The 23863-nt window shown below is 35.1% G+C and overlaps 2 protein-coding genes across 2 annotated transcripts; one reads left to right on the top strand and one right to left on the bottom strand.

Annotated features, from left to right (window-relative positions):
* Nucleotides 1-942: 942 nt before the first annotated feature.
* Nucleotides 943-10629, top strand: LOC127812966 (transcription factor MYB3R-1-like). Its single transcript, XM_052353586.1, has 12 exons — nt 943-1176; nt 2036-2245; nt 2438-2492; nt 3180-3237; nt 4945-5039; nt 5131-5234; nt 6015-6143; nt 6370-8188; nt 8512-8858; nt 9156-9270; nt 9386-9619; nt 10350-10629. The coding sequence occupies exons 2-12, from the start codon at nt 2169-2171 to the stop codon at nt 10473-10475; spliced, it is 3159 nt and encodes a 1052-aa protein (XP_052209546.1). The 5' UTR covers nt 943-1176; nt 2036-2168; the 3' UTR covers nt 10476-10629.
* Nucleotides 10630-11230: 601 nt separating this feature from the next.
* Nucleotides 11231-23186, bottom strand: LOC127812967 (aspartate aminotransferase, cytoplasmic). The gene is made up of 12 exons (XM_052353587.1): nt 22903-23186; nt 22010-22081; nt 20558-20619; nt 20397-20480; nt 16322-16421; nt 16109-16229; nt 15648-15811; nt 15412-15549; nt 13559-13680; nt 13178-13272; nt 12165-12285; nt 11231-11559 (listed from the first exon to the last, which is right to left on the bottom strand). The coding sequence occupies exons 1-12, from the start codon at nt 23110-23112 to the stop codon at nt 11475-11477; spliced, it is 1374 nt and encodes a 457-aa protein (XP_052209547.1). The 5' UTR covers nt 23113-23186; the 3' UTR covers nt 11231-11474.
* Nucleotides 23187-23863: the final 677 nt, after the last annotated feature.

Below are 23863 nucleotides of genomic sequence, written 5' to 3'. Positions count from 1 at the left end.
AATATCACTAAAAATTTAAGTTATTTATATCAATTACAATAATTGGATTTGCCATAATGACTTAAAATTCTTACTAAATACTCTCACCATTGATTATTTTGATTGATTTGTGGAATTTAGGTTATTTTCTTAACGGCTATTGCATCAAGCTTTAATAAATATACTTTGTTTACGGATAATATTTATTATTTTTAAATTTAAAATAATTTTATTAATTGGTGATATTTTATAATATTTTATTAATCAATAAAGTTATTTTAAAATTAAAAACAATGCAATTTAGCTAAATATCTAAAAAAGTAGTGACAAAATTCTCAATTCATGTTGTTTTATTAGTTAATAATAAATCTTATCGAATTTTAAAATATTTAGTTAATTAATAAAATTATTTAAAAATAATAAATACATATTATTTAAAAATCAAGAGCACTCCCTAGTTATTGCAAAGTGCACTTTTGCATTTAATGTAATTTATTTATTTTTTTGTAAGTAATGTAATTTATTTTATGATAACACTAAATGGTTCAAAACATAATTCATTTATTAGTAACCAATAAAATTATTTAAATATTAAAAATAAAATATAATAATTACACCTTATTAAAAAAAATATTATTATTATTTAACTATTATTGTCCTTTAAAATAAAAGTACAATAATTACATATTATATTTAATATTCAAATACTCTTATTGATTAATAAATTAATTTAAAATATGATGTGTAATTTACTAATTGATAATAATATATAATTATTATATTTTATCCAAAAAATACATTAAATTAAACACACATTTTAATATAAAAAAATGTTATTTGTGTGACATTAAAAATTACAGAGAAGATGATTAAAACGTTGGACCGTCGAACGCCGTCAATGCGCTAAACATGTTCGACTTTTAAGCACAGGGTTTGAATAACGTTCTAGTGTCCCCCCTTTTCCATTTCAAACACCAAGCCCTCCTCCTTCAGGACCGTTTCTCCCTCTCTCTCTCTCTCTCTCTCTCTCTCTCTCTCTCTCAATCTGTAGTTTTTGGATCTCCGAATTGGAGGAAAGCGCCTGCAGATCCACTTGTCTTGGTTCGGATCTGCAAATGCGCTTTGATTCCGTTCAATCGCAGCCCACTTTCGCTGGCCTACATTAGATTTAGATTCCATAGCTCGAAGCTCAGTTCGGTGAGTCCCTCTTTTAATGCTTTACTCTCCACTTCCATCAAAGTCGTTTTTTAATTGGTCTCACTCATTGAATAATTCGTATTATTTCCTGTATGGATGCTTTGATTTTACTTAATTCCTGCGGGTTTTAAGCGCGTTGGCATGTTGGGTAAGTGGGAATCAGGTTAATTTTGGATTTTAAATTAATTTTTGTCTCAATTAGCTATCTCTGGTGCCCTTATTATGTCATATAATAACTGATTTCTAGCTTTCGTGGGCTTGAATTCGAGTGTTGGCAGATACAAGGGAGCGTAAAGTTAACTTTGTTTTATGGCATTGCAACTTAACTTTGTTTTTTCTTTTCTGGGTTGCTAGTTAATGATTTAATATGCATTAAAGTTATGCAATTTAAGTGATTGATGGCTTGACAATCAATTGTTGGAATTATAATTCAATGAGGGAGATTTCCTTGTTTGTTTTACGAAACCAATGCTTGAAATGAAAACTGTTGATAATCCAACAGCAGTCACTTGGGCAACGGAGTTAGTCAGAATGTTTCTTTCTGTCTCATGCTTGTTTAGGTCTCATCATTATGATGTTTCTCATGGGTTCTTTTTCTTCTTCTTCTGTATTTTTTTTTTTCCAATTCGAGGTCATACCCCGTTTAGAGACCATCATTCTAATGGTTTCTTCTACTTTCTTTCCTTTTTTAGGCTTTTCTCTGAAATGAAAATATTGGATTTTGTACTAAAAAGAGGTTAACAAAGTTTATATTAATTTGCTCAGATTTTCCTTACTATCATTTTCTTAATCTTTTGTATATCTTTTATTACATCTGGTATCATAATCTCTGTTTTACTCATGTTTGTTCCTCTTTTAGACTGGTAAATTATGAGACGGTAGTTCCTGCAACATCTTACAGAAATTGATGATGATTTTGGTAAGAGATCCCAGAGCAGATTGCCGTCAAGTAGGAATTGGGCTATGCAGATTTGCCTGTCTCTCAAGAAACAATGGAAAGTGATAGGACAAACACAACTACTCCAGATGGGGTCAGCAACTGTCTTCAGAAAAAGCGACCTTTGCATGGGTATCTTCTAAAAGCATATGGGACATAGATTTTCATAAGTGATAGTTTTAATATTTGGCTTTACCATTAAGATAATTTGTGTAATTCATTGTCTCATAAATGATTTTAGGGTTTTCATGTTTAACTTTGCTGTGAAGATATTTTGTTGATTGCCTCATATTCCTTACTACTACCATTGCCACCATTTGTTAGGAGGACAAGTGGCCCAGCAAGGCGCTCAACCAAGGGTCAGTGGACAGCAGAAGAGGTAAATGGTTGTTTTCTTGACAGTTAAGAAAATTCATCTAGACCAATGACATTGATTTTTCTTTGCACCATCATGCTATTGTGTTGGACATCATGAATTATCATGATTATGCATAACATACATCAGGTTAATAATTTGTCATTCTACTGCTAACTTCATTTATTCTTGAGTATACTGGACTTTTTATGCATTTCAATTGTGTCATTGACTGTTCTGTTTTTTAAATACTAACAAACTGTATGTAGGATGTGTCTTTGATACATTACTGGTAACTCTTGTGTCTGTTTGACATGATATATTAATTTGCATTCTGAAATCTAGTATTTTACATCAATATCTACTTGCATTACATTGGCACAATTTTGACAACATAGGTTTGCCTTCTCATCAACTGATGTTGGCATACTCTCTCTACCTGTTCGTCTTGATATTCATGTCTTGTTTCATCTTTATATGGTCGACACCTATCGTGAACTCTTCATGTTACTCTTTTCTTGGACAATCTGAACTTTCTTGTCTGTCTTGGAGAAATGCTACTTGTATCTCCTTAGCCTTCTAAAAACTACTTTTAATTGAATATTTTGGTTGATTGCGTTTAATTGACACTTCATTTAATATATGGGAATTCATATATACTTTTCTTTGCATATGTTCTCTGAGTAGATAGAATTTTTATTCTTGATGCAGGATGAAATTTTGCGCAAGGCTGTTCAACGTTTTAAAGGAAAAAACTGGAAAAAAATAGGTAATATTTTTGATCATTTTTTTGTCTCGATTGTTCTAACAAACTAAAGTAGAATTTCTTATTTATGTTTTCCCCTACTTTTTTCTTTCTATTCTTTTGTATCCCAATTAACTTACCTTATCATGCTCATCTAGTTTCCTTGTGAAAATGGAGCAACTCATTCTTCTTTTATGTAAGAAAACATAAATTTGAGATGAACTTGCGTATCTAAAAGTTACCTCATGCACAGATTAGGTCCCAAGAAAGATGTTCTATGCATTCAGATTCAATCTGTTTAATCCACTAGTGTAATGTTGTAACAAAGATGAATCAACACTTATATTCTACAAGATCCTTTCTCTAATGTCTATGTTGCAGTGAAGTAGACAGAGGAGAGATTTTACATGTTAAAAAATGATCATCACTTTTGCTTTGAAATCTATTTATACTAAACCAATAGACACGTCTATTAACATTAAATAGACATGTCTGTTAGCCTTTGGCATTCTCTAATTTTGTTGATCCACCATGGCCTTCTTAATTTGAAGACACAACCTGATTTCTGTTATCTGCTGCTCAAACATGGTGGGGATGGCCGATGGCCTGCCATCTCTCTTAAACCTCTGTACATGATAACCTCTCTTATAGGCTTATGGAATGTTTGATCACTAACTGCATCTGGAATTTGAAAGTTTAAAATAGAATATCTTTCAAAGCTAGTACAGAGATGTACACTGGAAAACATAATTATGTTGTTTGTCATGAGATCTAAACAGTATGACTGTATGAGAAAGGGAAATATCTTTGTTTTGACAACCTAACGCGATAATGATGGGACAAAAGGGAATCTCATTAGTCAAAGGCCAGTGCCCTGGTATAGTTTTCATTTTTCCTATGACGTTCTACAGACCAGTGCTTTGCGCTTACTTTTCATAATTATCTTTTTGCCTCTACCTGAAGTTGTATTCCTTTTTTACTATTTAGCCCCGTTTTGTCTCCAAACTCAACAATTAAATCTATAATATGTAGGTCCAAGTTTCATCCAAAACACTACAATACAAGATCCCTTTTTTCTTTTTTTCTTGAAAGAGAAGACCATATGCTCTTAGACTTTTTTTCCGGTAATTTTGCCGAGATTTTGTTGATTTTCAGGTGCACTTCTGGAAAACAAAACAGTGCCCCACTCTGGTTGCATGTTTTATTTTGTTTTCTTTTGGCATTTGCAGAAATGCAGGTCCCAAGTGGCTTAATACGATGTTATCCCTTGCAGCATTGACAAAAATGTAAATAGGCTTATTTCTAACATCATCTTGGTCTTTCACCTTTTATTTGTATGAATTTATAGCATTAACTGTATTATATTACGTAAAGGCCTTGGAGTCTCTTCTTTTTGGTAGGAAAGTGTAACTGAGTGCTATTTATTTGAGGCTTGCCATGCTAAATCTAATTTCCTCCCCTTCTGCACGCATTCTCTATTGAGGGTTTCTTTTTTATTTTTTGGTTATTGTTCCCATGTAGTGGGATAAAGGCTTGGTATGTTGTTGCATTGATAGCCTATTCCTTCTTCTTACTATCACAGCTTTCCTTTTTTTTATTTAACCTCAGTGAAATGCTCTCTTTTTTTCCCCTCCAATAGTTGGATATTACCTCTTATCTTTCATGTATGTTTGATACATCATAGACATAAAGGCTGTACTTATTGAAAAATAAAATTCTGGCCCTCTGTAGCGGAGTGTTTCAAGGACCGAACAGATGTACAGTGCTTGCACAGGTGGCAGAAAGTTTTGAATCCAGAACTCATTAAAGGTCCTTGGTGTAAAGAGGTGAGGCATCATGGTTGATGCTTGTTCTGTCGAGTTTACTCACTGCAATTCTGATACGATCAGATTAATTACTCATGTATCATACTTACAGGAGGATGGAACAATAATTGAATTGGTGAATAAGTATGGACCAAGAAAGTGGTCTACCATCGCACAACATTTACCTGGACGTATTGGAAAGCAATGTCGGGAAAGGTAAGTTGGGAGTTTCTGCAGCTAATTTGAGGATTTCCTAATTCCTGCATTCAAGCTTTTACTAGCAGTTGTACACTTCTCCAATTCTTTCACTTTTGTGTTTCTGAAGCGTTTTCTTTTCCCAGCTAACATAAACAACAGACCAAAATGATATTCTTATCCTTGTAAGGCATGTGGTTTTTAATGTCAAAGCACTTTCATGTACGTGGCTAGATGTCTATGTGATAACAAAAGAACATTCTGAGAAGCTAAAAGGCATTACTACATTGGATGTTGCACAATCACAATAAAATTTTGTTGCTTATGCTATTTACAAGATTGAGAAATTGTTTAGTGAAAATGGTTATTTGATTTTAAACGTCACCTTTCATCACTAGTTCATTTTTTGTATGGTTGGGTAGGAAAAATCCCCCAATCCACCTCCCCTCCCTACTGAGCAAATAGGCCAAACTTGATTGCTACTCATAGCAAGTGGTTTGCTTAGTTGATAAAGCATCAAAGGCAACTGTTTGTATTCTTATTCTTATGATTCTACATCTCATCATTCCCAAGGATTTTGGCGTCCTTCAATTGTTCAATAGGTGCCATCCAGCGTTCCGTTTCTTCTTTTGTGTGTGTGTGTGTATATTTATGGGGGCATTAATGGTTTATATTGTCATACAAATGATGCCATTTGAAATAGTGACTGCAGCTTGATTGCATGCGTCTGTTTCGTAGTTCTTCTATAGTTGGTGTTGGAGACTTTATGATGCATTGCTACTGATTAATTATAATTCCCAGGTGGCATAATCATCTTAATCCCAATATCAACAAGGAGGCTTGGACACAAGAAGAGGAATTGATCTTGATTCACGCTCATCAAATTTATGGGAACAAATGGGCAGAGTTGACAAAATTCTTGCCAGGAAGGTATATTGATCAGTTCGTTGATGGTGATCTACAAGTTCCTAAATTGTTTTAGCAAATCTGAAGCTTTAGCATATAATTTCTTCTGCATCTTTTAATCTCCAAAGAATGAGTTTGTTCCTGGTGTTAGGCTTTGTATTTGCATCCGTTTATCAATTGTGTGCACCTTTATGTTGATGTTCATTTTCCATCACAAGAGTTGAAGTATCTGTTGTTGTATGGTCATCAGGACAGACAATGCCATAAAAAATCATTGGAACAGTTCTGTGAAAAAGAAATTAGACTCATACTTGGCATCAGGCTTACTTGCACAGTTCCAAGGTCTGCCTCATGTTGTCCATCCTAGCCAACCAATGCCCTCATCTTCTTCAACAATGCAACAGAGCAGTGGAGACGACAGTGTTCCTAAAGATGGGATAGAAGCTGAGGAAATTTCAGAATGTAGTCAAGGCTCAATGATAATCAGTTGTTCTGAATCAAAAACTGATATGCCTGATGCAGTAGCAAATGCAAGAGAAGAATGCAGGATGACTGAAGAATCTAGTCAGGGAAAGGAGCCAAGCTTCATCCCCTCATGTCCTGAAAATTATCAGATGGCTTTTCAAGAAGTAGCGGTTTCCATGCAAGAAGTACCTTGTGAATTGGGTGGTTCTTCCCTAGTCCTTCAACACAATTACACTCATGACGAGGGAAAAGATGCAGGTCAAGGTTGGAAGATGAACTCAAGTGAGATGCCTAACATATCTTCACCAGATATGAGGCAGCTAGCATCAGAACTTTTTGGGAATTGCATAAGTGGTAATGAAAACCATGAAGCAATACCTTTCACATTACAAGCTTCTGTGGGTTTTGATGCTTCTTCTTCCTTGGGAATCATGGTGTCAGTAACTGATAAACTGGAGAACACATTGATATTCCAAGATGAATGTTGCAGGGTGATACACCCGTATGCAGTGATGGATGGGAACTTTTTCTCTGAGAATCTTATAAAATACCCAGATGATGCTAATTGTAATGGATCCACAGAATCAGTTATTTGCAAACAGCCAGACCATCATATCCCTCCTGATCCCCTGAGGACTGAGATCTCAGAAACTTCATGGTCTCAACCTTTTTCTGTTCTTTCACATCTTCCTACCGATGAGGATGCACTTCTCTTTGGTAATGATCCAAATCAGTTTGGTGATCTCTCTCATGGGAGCCAAGAAGAGGAGCTTGCAAAGAGTTCACATGATGGTTTTATCTATACCACCGACTCTGTTGAAACTCCTGCTAATGACAGGGGTAACATGGGTCTGCAAGATGAACCAGTTCAGGTGAAAGATACTGTGAAACTGGTCCCAGTAGACGTCTTCAGTTGTAGACCATCAAACAACCTCCAAACTTGTTCTTCAATGAATGAAAATCCAACCACGCCAACTGAACAGCAGGATACAGGAGCTTTATTCTATGAGCCTCCTCGTTTTACAAGCTTGGATCTTCCTTTCTTCAGTTGTGATCTCCTACAATCTGGCAATGATATGGAGCAAGAGTATAGTCCTCTTGGTATCAGGAAACTGATGGCATCTATGAGTTCTTTCACTCCATTTAGATTATGGGATTCACCATCCTGGGATGACAGTCCTGATGCTTTGCTGAAGAGTGCTGCAAAAAGATTTGCATGCACACCATCCATACTGAAGAAACGAAACCGTGATTTTCTGTCACCTATGTCAGAAAAGAGAAGTGAGAAAAAGCTTGAAAGTGACATGAATCAAGAGTCCTTCTCCAGCTTGGCAAGAGATTTCTCACGTTTAGAGGTTATGTTTTCTGAGAATGGCAATCAGAAAGAATCCATGCCATCTCCATCATCCAACCAGAAAATCAGGTCGAGAAGCTCTACCTTTAATAAAGAAAATATGAATCATGGTCTGGAAAAGGAAAGCAAACAGAACATTTTGGAGAACACAGAGTCTGATAATAATAATAATTCCCAGGACAAGATAAAGCAGTGGACTACTAATCTTGATGCTAAACCTAAGGGTGATTGTGATGCCGCAAACCGAGATGTGAGTTTATTATACTTTTTTTAAATCAAAGGATCACCCTTTCCTATATCAGATAATCTTCATATCTTGAATGTGTTGCTGATCAACAATGTGCTTCTTGCCTCTTCATTGGCATTTTTATTTTGCTCCATCTAGTGTCATGAACTTCTTGTTGTTGATGCCTAGTTTGGCTATACTAATCGAATTTTTCCCTCTGCCAGAATCAATTGTATCTGTTGCCGCCCTGGCAAATACCATGAACACGTGGTTTAACTTTTTAGCATTGCATGAAGTTGCAAAATAACTTCTAGACAGTTTTTTACATTAGTACTCCTTTTTATCAGGTGCAACAATCTTCAATAGTCCTGTTTGACAATAACATGAATGATCTGCTATTATTCTCTCCTGATCGCGTTGGGATGAAGTCAAACATTACCCCTGGGCCAGGTAATAGAGCAATTAGAAGCAAGTGTTCTAGAAGGTTCGAAGCTACATCAACTGAGTGTGCAGATTCAGAATTGTCGCCTGGGAATTTGTGTTCATCCATTGTTAGCTCTCCGACTGTATCCGGAAAGAAGGAAAAAAGTAGGTTAATCACAGCTATATCTGCACAATCTGCTCCTTCATCAAATACTATGGAGACGATGGCGGCAAGTTCTGGGAATGATACTGGTGTTGAAAATTTGAGCATGTAAGATCTTGTTACTTTCTTTTTCCTTAGCCATTCATCTTATTCATCTGCTCATTGCTAGTTGGAAGAGCTTTTCTGTGATCATTAGAGAGCTTTTCTATTCCTCTTTGTTTTGCATGATGATAGCCATTTTTGGTTTGAGTAGGAACTACCTGTTGGGTCTTTTACCAAAACTTCACTGATATCTCTTCCCCCTAAAAAACAAGCTAGAAAACATCTAAGCAACATTTATGAGTCTGACAAGCTTTTGTGTTACCTGCCTGGTTGGTTTGCTTTGCTGATGAGTGTTGTTCCCAGATTTGGTGAAACTCCTTTCAAAAGGAGTATGGAGTCCCCTTCAGCATGGAAGTCTCCTTGGTTCATTAACTCTTTTGCGCCAAGCCCAAGAGTTGATACTGACATAACAATTGAGGTAGTAGAAATCTTAACAGTCATTATTTCATTTCAATTTTATGATAGATATGACTTTTACTTATTCCCTTCCTCATAACTTTCTCTTTTACCTATTAAACATGCAACTCTTGCAGGATATTGGTTTCTTTATGAGCCCTGGGGATAGAAGTTATGATGCTATTGGGCTAATGAAACAGTTAAGCGAGCATACTGCAGCTACATATGCTGATGCCCAAGAGGTTTTGGGTGATGAAACACCTGAAACAATTTTCAAGTCAAGGCTCTCCAGGAATCAGAAACATGATCAGGAGAAGTGTGCCCTACAAAGTCAGCCAGAAAACTGTTCCTTTTTGGCTTCAAATGTCTTGGTAAGTAAGATTTTGCTTTTTCTACGTTGCCACCAGTTGCAATAGACTGTTACATTTGAATGCTAGTGCTAATAAAGGATATCATCCAACCCATTATAGGATTTAGTTCATGCCAAAACAAAGCTCGACATGTCATCATCATTGTTGTTGTTGGTGACGAAGCAAATTGCTAGGTTATAGGATGAAAGCCTTCGACCATCTCTAGGTTGAAGACAAATTACTTACTCCACCTCTCCTCCCTGCAAAAGCCTTCAACCCTTCAGGTTTTCTTAATAAACTTACCGTGTGAAGATGTATATGCATTTGCAAACCCTCTCTAGGTTGATGCATCTTATGGCAGACCCAATTGTCTTGGATACATTTGTTTGTTCCCTTTGTATACAGCTATATACTGAGTCTTTATCCCACTATGTGAGGTCGGTTACATAAATTCTAACTTTAACATTCTTTTTTATCTCTGTCTGTTTACTTTGGATATGAAGATCCATTAATTGTCAAGTCTCACATGCTATGAGAACACAATTAATAAAGCTGGAGACAAGTAGTGCCAGGCATTCTGAAAAACTCACCAGCCTTGGGACATTGTAGACTTCCGACTACTACCAGTGTCAACAAACTTCTCCATCATCCACTGAATTAACCGAATGCATACCTCTGTGCACATCTAAACATTATCTTCCTCTTCAACTTATTTATTAATTTATTTTCACTCTACTGAAACTTTTTGCAGACCGAACCGCGGGTACTTGATTTCAGTGAATGTGAGACACCAGGGAAAGCAAAAGAAAGTGGCAAATTTTCAAGTTCAATTAGTTTCTCTAGTCCTTCCTCCTATCTATTGAAGGGGTGCAGGTAGCAGGTTGTTGTGGCTGTTCCTCATATTGTATCATCCCAAAGTTCATATATATATATATATACATGTTTTGTGTTTTCCTTCTCTTTTTCTTTATCCAATTGTTATGATATTCAGATTTTGATTCATATAATTGATTCAAGATTGTTCGATTGCATATTTGAAGTCCTGGTGGTTTCTCTGTTTCATTGCGTTCAGTGGCAATTGCAGGTGCCATTGTGTAATCAGAATAGTGTCTTATTTTTTTACCTTAGGCTACGAAAATGAAACGGGGGGCGCTCGGTTCACGTAATAATTTATTCATAATTTCATTTTTGTAAAATTATTTGATATTGCCCCCTTAAAATTTCATAAAAAATTAATAATACGAAAATAAATATAATTTCAAGAGTGTTGACAATTATGTAACGATCTTAAAGTATTAACTCTGAAAATCAATTGAGTAAGCTTCCTTAATTTTAATTTAATAATCTAATAATATTTTTTTTATTCAATACAGTTAAGTTTGCTTAAAAGTTTTGATTTCATAATAACATAATTAAAAAATTTTGTAAAATTATTTAATTATCGAACTATTTCCCAAACAACTAGAACTAGCTCGTCGCCACTAATTGTTTAGTGGATGTAACGTACAGAATTGTGACTTTTTCGTTTGTGAAGTGTGGAGAGTCGACTTTGCTGTCAACTGTTTGTGACACATTGGACAGAATGTGGCGTGAATGGTTGATATGTGGAAGCAGTAGCAGTTTGAGGAACAATTTGTAACTAACAATCAATATTTTGAAAAATTTTCAAAGTACAAGAAAAACTGTTAGCTTTTTACTAAGTTCTGTGGTTCAGCACACAGATACAAGAAGGAGATGCCATAACTGTCCAAAATTCCTCCAATACGAGGGGCATTTGTTTCATTTTCTACCCCAAGCCATTGGGGTGGCAATTATTACAACACTAACTGCCAGAAAGAGATGCCGGCGGGCAGGAAGAAGTTACCAGAGAAATTATTCAGGCAGCCTGAGTAACGGCTGCGTGTATTGCATCTGCAAGGTGAGGGGCTGTCTTCGAGCTCAGGCCGGCCATGCTGATCCTCCTGCAGAAAGTCAAGGTTGTTAGGCAAACATTTGAAGAAGCAATTGATTTCTATCCGGAAAGAACATTCTAACTTCCGGATAGTAGGTTCGAAGAAACAACAGATAAATCATGATTTAAGGTTCAATTTGTGCATTTGTGACTAAGGTGAATTTGCTTCCGACTGAAGTTAATGGCATCAAAATGTTGCTAACAGTGTTAAGACGACATATAAACGTAATCCCATGTTTCAAAATATAGTGACTTATTTGGCTTTTTTTTAAAATAGAGGGGCCAATTTAGCTCCCGAACTACAGGACAATAGCTTATTTAGCACTTTGTCCTATTTAAAAAAACCATAATACGGCATGTCCAGTCACGGATCTGACAACTGATTTATTTAAAAGTGTCTCAGAAGCATCCAACACGATATAGTACTTTCTTAGAAGCGCCTATGCTTAGTTATGCTAAAAAACATTTTATGGAACATGAGATTATCATATTTACCACCATCAGACACAATAAAAAAAAATATCCAGGCAACAGTCATTCATGGTTCTATATTAACTTGCATATGAAACTGTTTTTCCTTTTTGTATGGATAAGGATGTGCAATAAACTTCTTACCCGTCAGATGTCATGTAAATATGGTATTCTTTGGTCATGAATGCAACTTGCTCCGAGTTCAATCCAGTAAAAGTAAACATTCCAATTTGCTTGATAATGTGACTCCAGTCACCAGGGGTACCTGCCGGAAAAGATAAAGAAACACCTGAGGAAAAAGGGAATCTTCCAATTTATTATCCAGTCTCCTAACAAAAAAATAAATTGTACTAAAGACTACCCAGAATACTGCCTAAGCCAGCAAGCTTAGGCAGGAGCAGAAAAGAGCCCCGAAAAATAAAAGTACTAGTTTCCACCCCGAAACAGATATAAAGCCTTAGGCCGTCCCTAGTCCATGAGGCTCAATATTCTGCAAGGACTGGGAAACTGTTGTATTTGTATGTAACATTCCCCTTTTCTTTTTTTGCAAAGAGGTTGTTTCCACAACTTGAACCCTGGACCTTACTGTTGCTATCAAGGCACACTCTCAATGAATAAATAAAAAAGAAAACTAGATAACCAACAGGTACAATCAGATACAGGAGTAACACAAACATGAGAACCAAGTAAGGCTACATGCATCATTAGCCCTTCATACAAGGGTTTTAGCAGTTTTAGAATATTTCACATAGGTTATTTAAAAAAAAAATTGTGATGTATCCTTGTCAATAAAAACTTGTAGATCTCTGTGTTTTTATTCAATTAATAGAGATGGTTGAGTCATTTTACAGATACTCAATCTATTCATTTGCTGGAAGCCATTTGTTTTGAAGTTCAGGAAAGTTGTCATTTTATAATAAGTTTTTCCTTTGTCAGCGAAAATCCAAATCAAGCTCTCAGAGGCTAAGGCACTATTTTCACTTTTTCCTTTAATGTTCTCTCATATGTTGTATCTGAGACTGCCAAGATATAAAAACCACAGGCTCTTTTACCACCAAAAATCTAAAAAAGCATTGGAATACTACCACTTGAACTATAATCCTGATGCCTGTTCTGCACCTATGTAACTTATGGAAGGCAAATTTACATTGGATTACCTCTAGCTTGTAAAGCTTCAAACAGTTGGTGTCGCATGCTGATGATACGATCAGCCATTTCCTTCAACTCGATAGTCCATTCATCAAACATATTCCTGCAGGGAAAGATAAGCTACGCCTCACATAAAAAATAAAGGGAAAAAAAATAAGCAGAGTAGAATAGCAGAGAACTTGATTATCTAATGGAATATACAACCAGGAGTCTATTTCTGGAATGTTTTAGCCATGTTGTAGTTCGTGTCATTGAACTCATCAATGGAACCACATCACTAGATAATGTACCATCCACCATATGGTCATTCTATTATATCTATCAATTCAATTTGAAAAAGAAAAAAGTGATGCAGATGATCATTCCGAATCTTTAGTATAATACAATACCTGTCCTTAAGAATAGTAGCCACAATAGATGCTCCATGGATGGGTGGGTTAGAATACATGGGCCTTATCACAAGTTTCAACTGGCTCTCAACTCTGCTTGCAACATCTGCAGTCCTGCAGACCTATGAAATGGAAATTTTGATAAATATGACAACCAGAAAAAATAATGAAGGTCAAGAAAAATCTATACAAACAACTAAAAGATTGAGGCTAGTAATCTTGCATCAAAAAATTCAACATTACATTTCCAAGAGAAATTGGTCTTACACTTCCATAGTTTTCTTCTTTTTTTTGGCTAGATTCCATTAATTTAATCTTTAATAAAATCTGCTCTTATTAGTAGTAGTTTGTCAAGAGTTGAATCTGACAGAGGGGAATTCTCCTTTGAATTGAGGAGAATTGGGGAGAAGTGTGGAAGGAAATAGAGAGAATTGAGAGGGAGAGAGAAACGGAGGGAAATTAGGCAGGAGAATTGGATTGTTCTATTCTCAACATAACCCAAAGGAAAAGGAGCGGCATCAGTTGTGATTTATACTGATCCGACTCAAGAAAGGCACCAAATGCAGCCTCAAGTTCATATGTTTTACAAATTATTTGAAATTGAAATAAGCCTAACTGACTAACAGAAATTCCCACCTACCAAACCCGCCAATTACAACAATTATCCCATGACATAGTTTTATGCCGCATCCATGAACTCCGTTAAAGGCCAAGTCCAACAAAATTTATGAACATTTTGACCAACTAGCAAAGTTACCTTGATGTAATTTGAACCACACATATTAAATATGTTCAAAAAGGTGTTGAAGATTTCTCCATCATGATATTGTTGCCTGTAATTTTATTATTAAAGTATCATTTATTTCCAGGAAAATTTAGGACCAAATTTACAAGTTTCTGTAGCTTGATGTTCCAAAAAAAAAATTCCTCAAGAACTATGAACATAATAAATTTACAAAAGAAATTTATTCTGAATTTCCAAGTATTACATCTTATCATGCATTCTTAGATGCATGCTTAACACATTTAGAACATTGAGATACAACACTTTCAGTATGAAATCAGGTTATAAATATGCAGGGAAAAATTATATGCACTTCTAAGAGTGCAGCATGACGACTGATGTTATGTTCAATCCAGTCCTAAGTCCACGTCAAAGCAACATAATCCTTTGCTTTTGCATGAACTCTAATACCACAAGTCAACTTACCACATTTGATTTATTTAAGTTCAAGATAATATTTTAAAAAATTATGTCAATCATGTATTGTGATATATCTCAGTTCAGTGGCTAATTTGTCATATTAACATATCCCTGTCATATGTGTTCCTATCTTTCATCTGGAACCATGCTTTTCATAGACTTTGACAACTAAATAATTAAAAGACAATAAATTTCAAAATGCACAGAACACTGTTTTGAACTTGTTCATTCTTTAGTATATTCATGAAGCAATAAAATGACAAGATTCAAATAATAAAAATTTTAGCGTGTCAACAAGGAGAACTAATCTAATATAATAAAAAAAAAACCAAAAACAAAATCTTAGTTTGTCGAGAGATACAACATTACCAGACAAGATGGTGTTTAGATTTTATGTGTAATGCAGTATCAAAAGCAAACTAGAGGAACACAAGAGCTAAAAAATGAATTCATCAACATTGAAAATGGAGGGGGGTTCCCAATTTTCAATATCTACATTTACACAAAAGCATAACTATGGACTTTCTTTTTCTTTTTTTTTTATGTTCGGTTATATAATATGAACTTCATCAAGCAGCATTTGCAAGCAAAAAGCTTGCAGCAGCACCAACTATAAAAATGTTAATTCCAGAAAGTAAGGCTGCCTTACTATGCTCAGGGCACCAACACGTTCCCCATAGAGCCCCATGTTCTTTGCATAGCTCTGAGCCACTAGGCATTCACCGCCATCAGCAACAAACATGCGAACAGACTGTGCATCAGCATCCAAATTTCCGCTTGCAAAACCCTAAAAATGTGAAAACTTCATTATCTAAGGTCTTGAAGATAGGTACTGAAGGGGCTGCCCCTATATTTGGGCCCCAGAAATACTCAACAGTGACTCACCTGATAAGCACTGTCAAAAAAAGGTAATAAGCCTTTCGATCTCATCAATTGCCTGATCTGTTCCCACTGCTCAACGGTTGGGTCAACACCAGTTGGGTTATGAGCACATGCATGAAGAAGCACAATTGCTCCTGATGGAGCAGAACCAAGGTCCTCTAACAGTCCTGTTAGCAAGAAAAGGAGAAATACCATAACACAGATAAGCAACACATGCACATTTCAAGTAATAGAAATATGCATTTTTAGCACCCAAACCCCAAGTACTCAAATAGGGGAAAAATTCTCGTGCTCAGGAACAATACTAACTATTCTTTTCTTTTTTTCATCAAAAGAGAGAACATTGGATGAAACGCAAATGATATGGCACAAAACAATGAGCAAAATCACACTTCAGCATGGTCAAAAATTGCACATGCTAATATTATAGAATACAACAGCTATATCTAATGTAATGCCCCAACCTTGGAAATTGAGGCCGCGTGTTGCCGGATCATAATAGCGATAACTCTTCACAGATAAGCCTCCCAGAGTGAACACTTTAGGGTGGTTTCCCCATGTTGGGTTGGGAATATATATGCTATGCTGTGACACAGACCAAGTTCAATTCAGTTTGCATAACCCCCTATACAGAAAAGAGGAAAAATAAGATCAAGTAGTTGACAGAAGTGTTTTACCTGGTGATAATGTCTTGCCAAAAACTCAGTTCCAACTCTCAATGAGCCAGTACCAGACAAGCACTGGACAGTGGTGACCCTGTTCTCTTCAATGGCAGGGCTATTCCCAACCAACAGAACAAGCAACAATCAGAGGAAATAGCTATTTAATGCATACAAAATCTATCTAGAACTTACTAAGCTTGAAGTTTAAGCTGCTGTGTAACATCCAAAAATTTCACAGAATTTTGAAGTGTTAATTTGTGAGAGAATTTGGAAGTGTTAATTTGTGAGGAAAAATCATTGAAATAGGCATGATTGATGAATAAATTGAATTTTTTTATACCAGTGGGATTACCAAAGTTTCTTTAGGACTTTGAAGTATCAATTTTTGGAAACCTGGGGTGCTAGTGTAATTACCAAAATTCTGTGGGAAGTTTGGGGAATTAGTTTTCAAAGAAAAATCATCAGAAATGAGATTAATGGGTGATTATTCAAAATTTCAATGTATCAATGTGATTATTCAAAATTTTGATACTTGAGTGGTTTGGGGAAACAAATTTTTTTGCAAATAATTTTTAGAATTATTTCCAAGTAAAGGTCATAAAATTGGGTCTAAGATGAAATAGTGAAACTTGAAGATCTATTTGATTTAGTGACTAAGTGTGTAATTAAATTGATATTGAGTAATAGTAAGATTTAACCAAGGGTTAAATGAGTGCGTATATAAATTTATACATATATATGTATATATTTGAGGATCCAAAAAAAAAAAAGGAGAAAAGAAGAAAAAAAGAAAAAACTATGGCCCTAATTGGCCATTAACCAGGCCATGCAAGCAGCAGTGCCAGGACCCTAAGAAATGGAAGGGTCCTCCCTTCCAAAATTGTAAAAGGAAGAAGAGATCTGCAGCCAAACCCATTTCCATGCGCTTTTTTGTCTTTAATTTTAAATTAAATGTTCAAATAAATTCTTAATTTTTCAATTTGATTGGTTTTTCCCAATATTCGAAATTAGGAAAACATTAGGGGTCTACATATAAGGAACAAATGGGTGTCTTCCACCCTTAGAAGAAAGAAAGCAGTTGGAGGGAGATTGAAGAGAAATGAGAGAGGTGACAAAGAAGCTAGGGGAATCAAGCAATTTTCCTTCAAACAAGACAAGGTGAGGGTTCATTGTTAATCTCTAAACTTCAGTTGGCATGACAGATATATCGTTGAATATACTGTGCATCAAGGCATCAATGCGTGAATCTATGATTCTTGAAACTTCCATTTGAAACTTCCATATGAAACAAATGGATTTTTGTTTGCATGCATATTGCTATGGTCATAGGGTTGGCATAGTGCTATGAGAAGTGGTACATCATTTACCATGTGTGAATGGTTGGGTTGCACTCGCCACTCGGTACCAATCTTGCAAGTTGATCAACTTGGTAAAACTTTGTAAAGGTCTCCCTCCACACACATGGTTGGGTTGCACTCGGTACCAATCTTGCAAGTTGATCAACTTGGTAAAACTTTGTAAAGGTCTCCCTCCATAGGTCACTAAAATGTCTAGGGGGATGTTTATGAATATAACATGAATCATACACGAAAATGATTTTCTAACCCTCACTAAATGGTTCATCACTTACCTTCGCACATTCAAATATGCAACACAAACCACATTAGACCAAGGACAAGAAAAGAGGTCGTTGAATGAAAGAGAAATGGTTATTGAATATGAAGCATGGATAGATAATTTATTTAGTTTTGGCTACACATTGCAAGTCTATGTTCCTGAAAACATTTAAACTACATAAGTCTAATTTTGGTAGGATTTTGTATGAAAATGAATTCTTATGTAGTAATATGTAGGTTACATTGAAAGGTTGAAATGTAAGATAAATGGTTGTGGATGTTAGGAAATGAAAAGATCAACATATGACTATACTGTGACGCCACTATTTTTGGCTTAGACAGGAATTCTAGCGTGTGGTAATGTCTAAATCTATATTTTTCTGAAAAACTAGTATGTGTTGCCAAACTTTTGGTACATGAATCATCAAAACAGGATTCTTCTACAATTAGTCATGATTTTTCTCGTGAAACCTGTCCAAATGGTCTAAAACAAAATGCTGCTATGAGACAGTCCATTTTAATGATTTCCTGGGAGCAGTATACAATGTGTCAAATTACAATAAAATTTCAGGTGATGGAAAAGGAAGTCTAGTTTCTACAAAACTTGGTTTCATGTCCGTTCGATTTTTGAGGAAAAAGATGTCTGATTTGGTAACGACTGCACAATGTAGTAGCTAGATCAATCCAGCTGACTTTGAGTCAGATTTGGAAAGGTATCAAACCTTAATAAAATCAAATGAGTTTTGGATCTGTTGTGGTCCATTGAGGGAGCTCTCTGACGGTGTATTGATCACTTGAAAAGGTAGATATTTGGTTAGTCAAATACTCAAGATACAGAAGTGTGTCATATAATGAGCGCAACAATGAACAATCAACTTTATATAATTTTTTCTAGGATAAAATGATGTCCTTTGAAGTTGATAGTTTCACACATCATCTTATGAGCTTTCTAGTAGTTGTGAAATTTTCATGAATTTTGATAAAGGTTGGGTTATTTTAAATATTTGACTACGATGGGATGTTTAGTGGCAACCATACTAAAGAAAGACTCAGGGAGTCTCTTAAGCCTAGGAGTGGGCTAAAGATGACCCAAAAAAGTATAAAATGGTAATATCACTAAGGAGTATAAAACGGTAATATCACTAAGGTTCAATCTAAACACGTTTAGATACGTTGAAACTCTGATTATCACCCTTAATCATGATTTTAGAATAAATTATTGCATTTTCAAATGAATTAAGGGTGAAGCTCTCCACTGATCATTGGGTAAACTAAATTAACCAAAAGAAAATGGGTAAGGGATTTATTAGATGAGTTAAGGGGGAAGGAATAAATTAACAATTGATGTTGAATTCATTATTTCTTTTTCAAAAAAATTCCCCAGACTTTCGGTTTTATAACATGCCCAAGAGAACGGGTTGTCACATGTTCCATTGGGAGTCATGACAGTTTTTTTTTTTTTAAACTATAGTTCAGCAATCTTATTTCATAATCAAACCTAGGATCATTAGAAGTTTAAACACATGATCTTAGGTTCACACCCTGTGGCCAGAACCATTAGATTTTGCCAGTTCATATGAGCCTGTGCCGCCTTAGATATTTGAGCACAAGGAACTCATCGTAGTCAACAAGATCTTGGTTATTCATGGAGACCTTATCTATGTGCTTAAGTAAAATATCACAACATAAAGTCTGTTCAATTAAGGAAAATTAATTTACAATATTAAAAAAAAAATCATGAATTCACAGAGCTGGTTTCACATATAAATGTTCTATTAAAAGGAAAAATAAGATAAAAAAATACTAAGGTGCTACAATATTTATCTTAATTCTTTGTAGTCCTGAGATCCAAGGATGGTAATGCTGAGGGCATCAACAGATTCAATGCATCTCCTATTGAGTGACCGAGCAGAATATGAACTCTCCTCATAGTGTAAAAAACAATTATTGGCTGATGCATTTTGCATCAGTTGGGGAAGCAATAAAGTGCTGTGTGTAAGAAAATTCAGCAGGGCAACTGTGTGATTCAGACAATTTGAATTTCTTGGTGGAGACAAAAACGAAAACAAAATCAAATTTTAATGGCAGGTAAGTTCTTTCAAAGCATTCTTGCATATATCTTAAAAAGAATAAAACTGTTGCATTTCATACAATGCATCTCCTCATGCTTGTTCACAAGGTTTCCATTTACCATTTACAGTTGGAGTGAGTTAATATATAAATCATGTAGCACACAGTGTCATCTTTTACTATGCAATTTTAAAGCCAATAATTCTCACAAATATACTGTACTGAAAGAGAGAGAAAACAAACCTATAGGATAACGAATCCCACATGCCAACATAACTTGATATGATATGTTATGTGCAACATATCTGATTAACAACTAATATAAAACCACATGCCTTCCAAACTTGATATGATATGTTATGAACGTGCGATTAGAAATTTATAGGGTTTTTGAAGTTATGTACCTGTCAGCACCAAGTATGAGCTTGGCACTCAATTTGTTGAAATCTGCCAGACCAACAATAGGAAGGTATTCCTTAACTCGAGACCTGCACATAATACAAGTTGAAGCTAAACCACAACTCTTGAAGGTTAGTGTTACAATCTCAAGGACAAGACATATCACCTATCATTAACAAGGAGCTGCTCTGCTTTTCTCACCACATTCAAGACAAGAGGTTTTCCTTCCTGTTATATTAGATAAAAAATCAGCCAAAAAAGAAATTTGCATCAGAGATGAAATTCATGCATAATGGCCAGATCAAAGTTCCTCACCTAATGAATTGCATTTGTTAGATAAAAATCCTAATATATTACAAACTCAGTTCCTAGAAAACTGTATTTGGAAAGGCCATAGCCATCACTGTCAACACTTTACTATGTGAAGTACAATAATGGTACAGAAGGCATGGCATGCTTTGTGGCACTAAAACTAGATTGTAGAATACAACTGCATCTCTTTGAGAATGCCTGACACAATGTAGCATGATATGATGGGTGAAAAACTAGAAGTTCATAATCGCTTTAGGAACTCAAGGGCCTCTTTAGTTACACAAAAAGTTTCTCAATTTTCCATCTCCAATTTTCTAAAAATTTTGAAAACATGTTGAATTATTACATATAGATAACTATTTTTTTATTTTGAAAACTGAAAAATGTGTTTAAAATAGTTATGTAAAACATGTGTTTAGACTTACCAGGAAAAAAAAACGTGTTTAGTTGTTATATAATACAATGCCATATTATTAACAATATTATTGAGATATTAAAATACTAATTATTTTTATTATTATTCTACAAAAATTGCGAATAAAATAGATTGATAATACTATAGGATTAATGTTACCAATACAACGTCCATACTATTGCTAATATTATAAATTAATGATGTTGGTTATATTTGTTAATTCTTTTTTACAATTTTAGAAATTTTATAATACTAATATTGTTGTTCTTAATATCTTTGGTATTTATTAGTCAATTTTACTATTTATAATACTAATATTGTTAATATGCTAATATTATAATATTATTGTTCCATTTTAAATTATAATATTATCTATCATTAGTCAAATTTTCTATTTATTAATATTTCTACTTTTTACAGTACAAGTATTGTTGATATTTTAAATTTTTAATATTATTATTATAGTTAATTTCTAAATTAATGTTGTTTATATTTAGATTGATTTTAGTTTATAAAATACAAGCCTTAATCCTACCAGGTAGATTACTCATTTTATATATGTAAAACTAATATTAATTTTGATTAGACGCAAAAATCAATTTTTCTATTTGAAAAACATCCCTTTTTGAAAATATACTAGAAAACGTCTAATTGTATAAATTTGGAAAAGCAGAAAACAGTATTTCCCATTTTATGTTCAAAATTTTTTCTCATTTGAACACAATTTTCAAATTTCTATTTTCTGTAAAAAGATTCTACAAAAAACAGGTTCACAACTTAATTAACAGCCCCTGACCCTCTAAACGGGCAGTCCTGCCCCTGAGCATATATAAAGAGTGATGCCTTTAAGGTTTTTGGCTCTTGATAAAATTGTATAATCAACAAACTCACCTCTGTTCTATAAGCACCAACACCCAAATTTAACTTCACTGGGCTAGGATCTTTATTATATGCAACAGTTACCTGTTTGTTCAACATATAACATCAGAAAACAGTCAACAACTCTATAAAAAAAAATGTTGAAGCCAAATTTCATGGAAATATTGTAGAGAAAAAAGGCAAGGAACAAATAGCTAAAAGACCTAAACTTCAGATAGATACCATTGCCAAATTCTGAGTAAATAAAATTAGAGATTTGTGCAAGATGTGAATTTATTGAAAAGGAGCTTTATTAAGAAATAAAGCTCAGTCAGTTAATAACCATTTTGTTAGCCCCTAGGACCATTTCCACTATGGTCTTCTGGGTTTCTCATAAAAGCGTGGATGCATGAGTAAGTGTCTCGATCAGTTGGAAGTGTTTCATTTTTTGACCAAAAGAATACAAACTAAACTTGTCTTCATTCATCAATTCCGTGAAGAACAAAAACAGAGAACTCAAATCAATAATTCCAAACACTATTCACAACTAAGCTGCTGATTAGCAGCCCAAAAGATCAACATCGTTGGGGAGGGGGGAAGAGACGAAGCATAAAACTGGTCACGATAACAATAAATTGATCCAAGCGATTATGACAGAACATAGATTTTACAAAGATTCACAGACAGAGATCACGATAAGAACTGAATCAACCCGACCTAGAAACAAACACGACACGAAACAAAGGCAACGGTATCGACATAAAGAGAACTTCCGAGATCAAACGAAGCACGAAGAAATTTACAGCAATAAATCAGATATATAAACCCAGGAAACAACTGAAGATCAAAACATTTGATCCACGGGCCGCACATAAAAAACCATCAGAATCCGAATCCAAACGGCGAGCAAAAGACAAAAAGAGTACCCCTAGAATAGGATCTTCCGGAGCTCGAGCAACGTGATTGAAGACAGACTCGCCGCCGAAGGCCGAAGAAGTCAGAGAAGCAGAGATCGGAGCGGGATCCATTGTTGACGGTTCGAGGAGGTGTCTGAGCAGAGAGTTTAATCTCCGATCAGCGGCCGAACAACTGTGGGCGTAATCAACGCTGCTGAGTGGCCTTAACTGTGGGCGCATGTTAGTATTAAGTTATTAATTAACACCCCCCGGTTTATGCTTTTCCCCCCGATTACAGTGCGCTTTTTCTTTCTTTCTTCCCCTCCTTTCTTTATAACGAGGGGAGAGAAAGTCTAACGTGACGCGGGGGGGCGAAGGGGCGGTGCTGACGTGAAGACCGTGGGGCCCACGTAACTGCCTCCGTCTTGGACACGTGGCAATTAGCGGGTCAGGTTTCGTTCGTTTCGGGGGCACGGGGATCGATGCTAAGATATGGTTACGGTAGACGTCGCTTAGGATCGCTCACTGCTCGGATGCAGTTGGCACGTGGCTCAACCGAACAAACGTGGCAAACCGACAACGGCTGTCTTCTCGTCCAGAGTTTTTATTTTAATTTTTCTTTTTGCTCAGTACAGTTTTTATTTTGAATCATGCTAGATGTACACTTATTTTGTACATCTTGAGCTACATAAGAGAGTATTATGATCAAAATACCCTGCACCTCACGCGTCTCTATGCGTCTCATGAGGAACTTTTTGTCATAATATCCCCTTATGTAGCCTAATATGTATAAAATGGATGTAACAATAATATTTTTCTTTTATTTTAAATAGAATATTATCATCATGTCAAAATATTTACTAATGTACAGGGCTGGCGTGATAAAGATGCCACGTAATCGCTTGTGACACTTAATAATTGTACATATACAGGTCAACAACCATAAATTTTAGTCATTAAGATGTAATTTATGATAGGTGGGATCATCATC

The sequence above is a fragment of the Diospyros lotus genome, chromosome 11, assembly GCF_014633365.1.
Source record: "Diospyros lotus cultivar Yz01 chromosome 11, ASM1463336v1, whole genome shotgun sequence".
Lineage (NCBI taxonomy): Eukaryota > Viridiplantae > Streptophyta > Magnoliopsida > Ericales > Ebenaceae > Diospyros > Diospyros lotus.
Note: the sequence above shows the minus strand (reverse complement) of the source record. Positions and strands in the feature narration are given on the sequence as shown.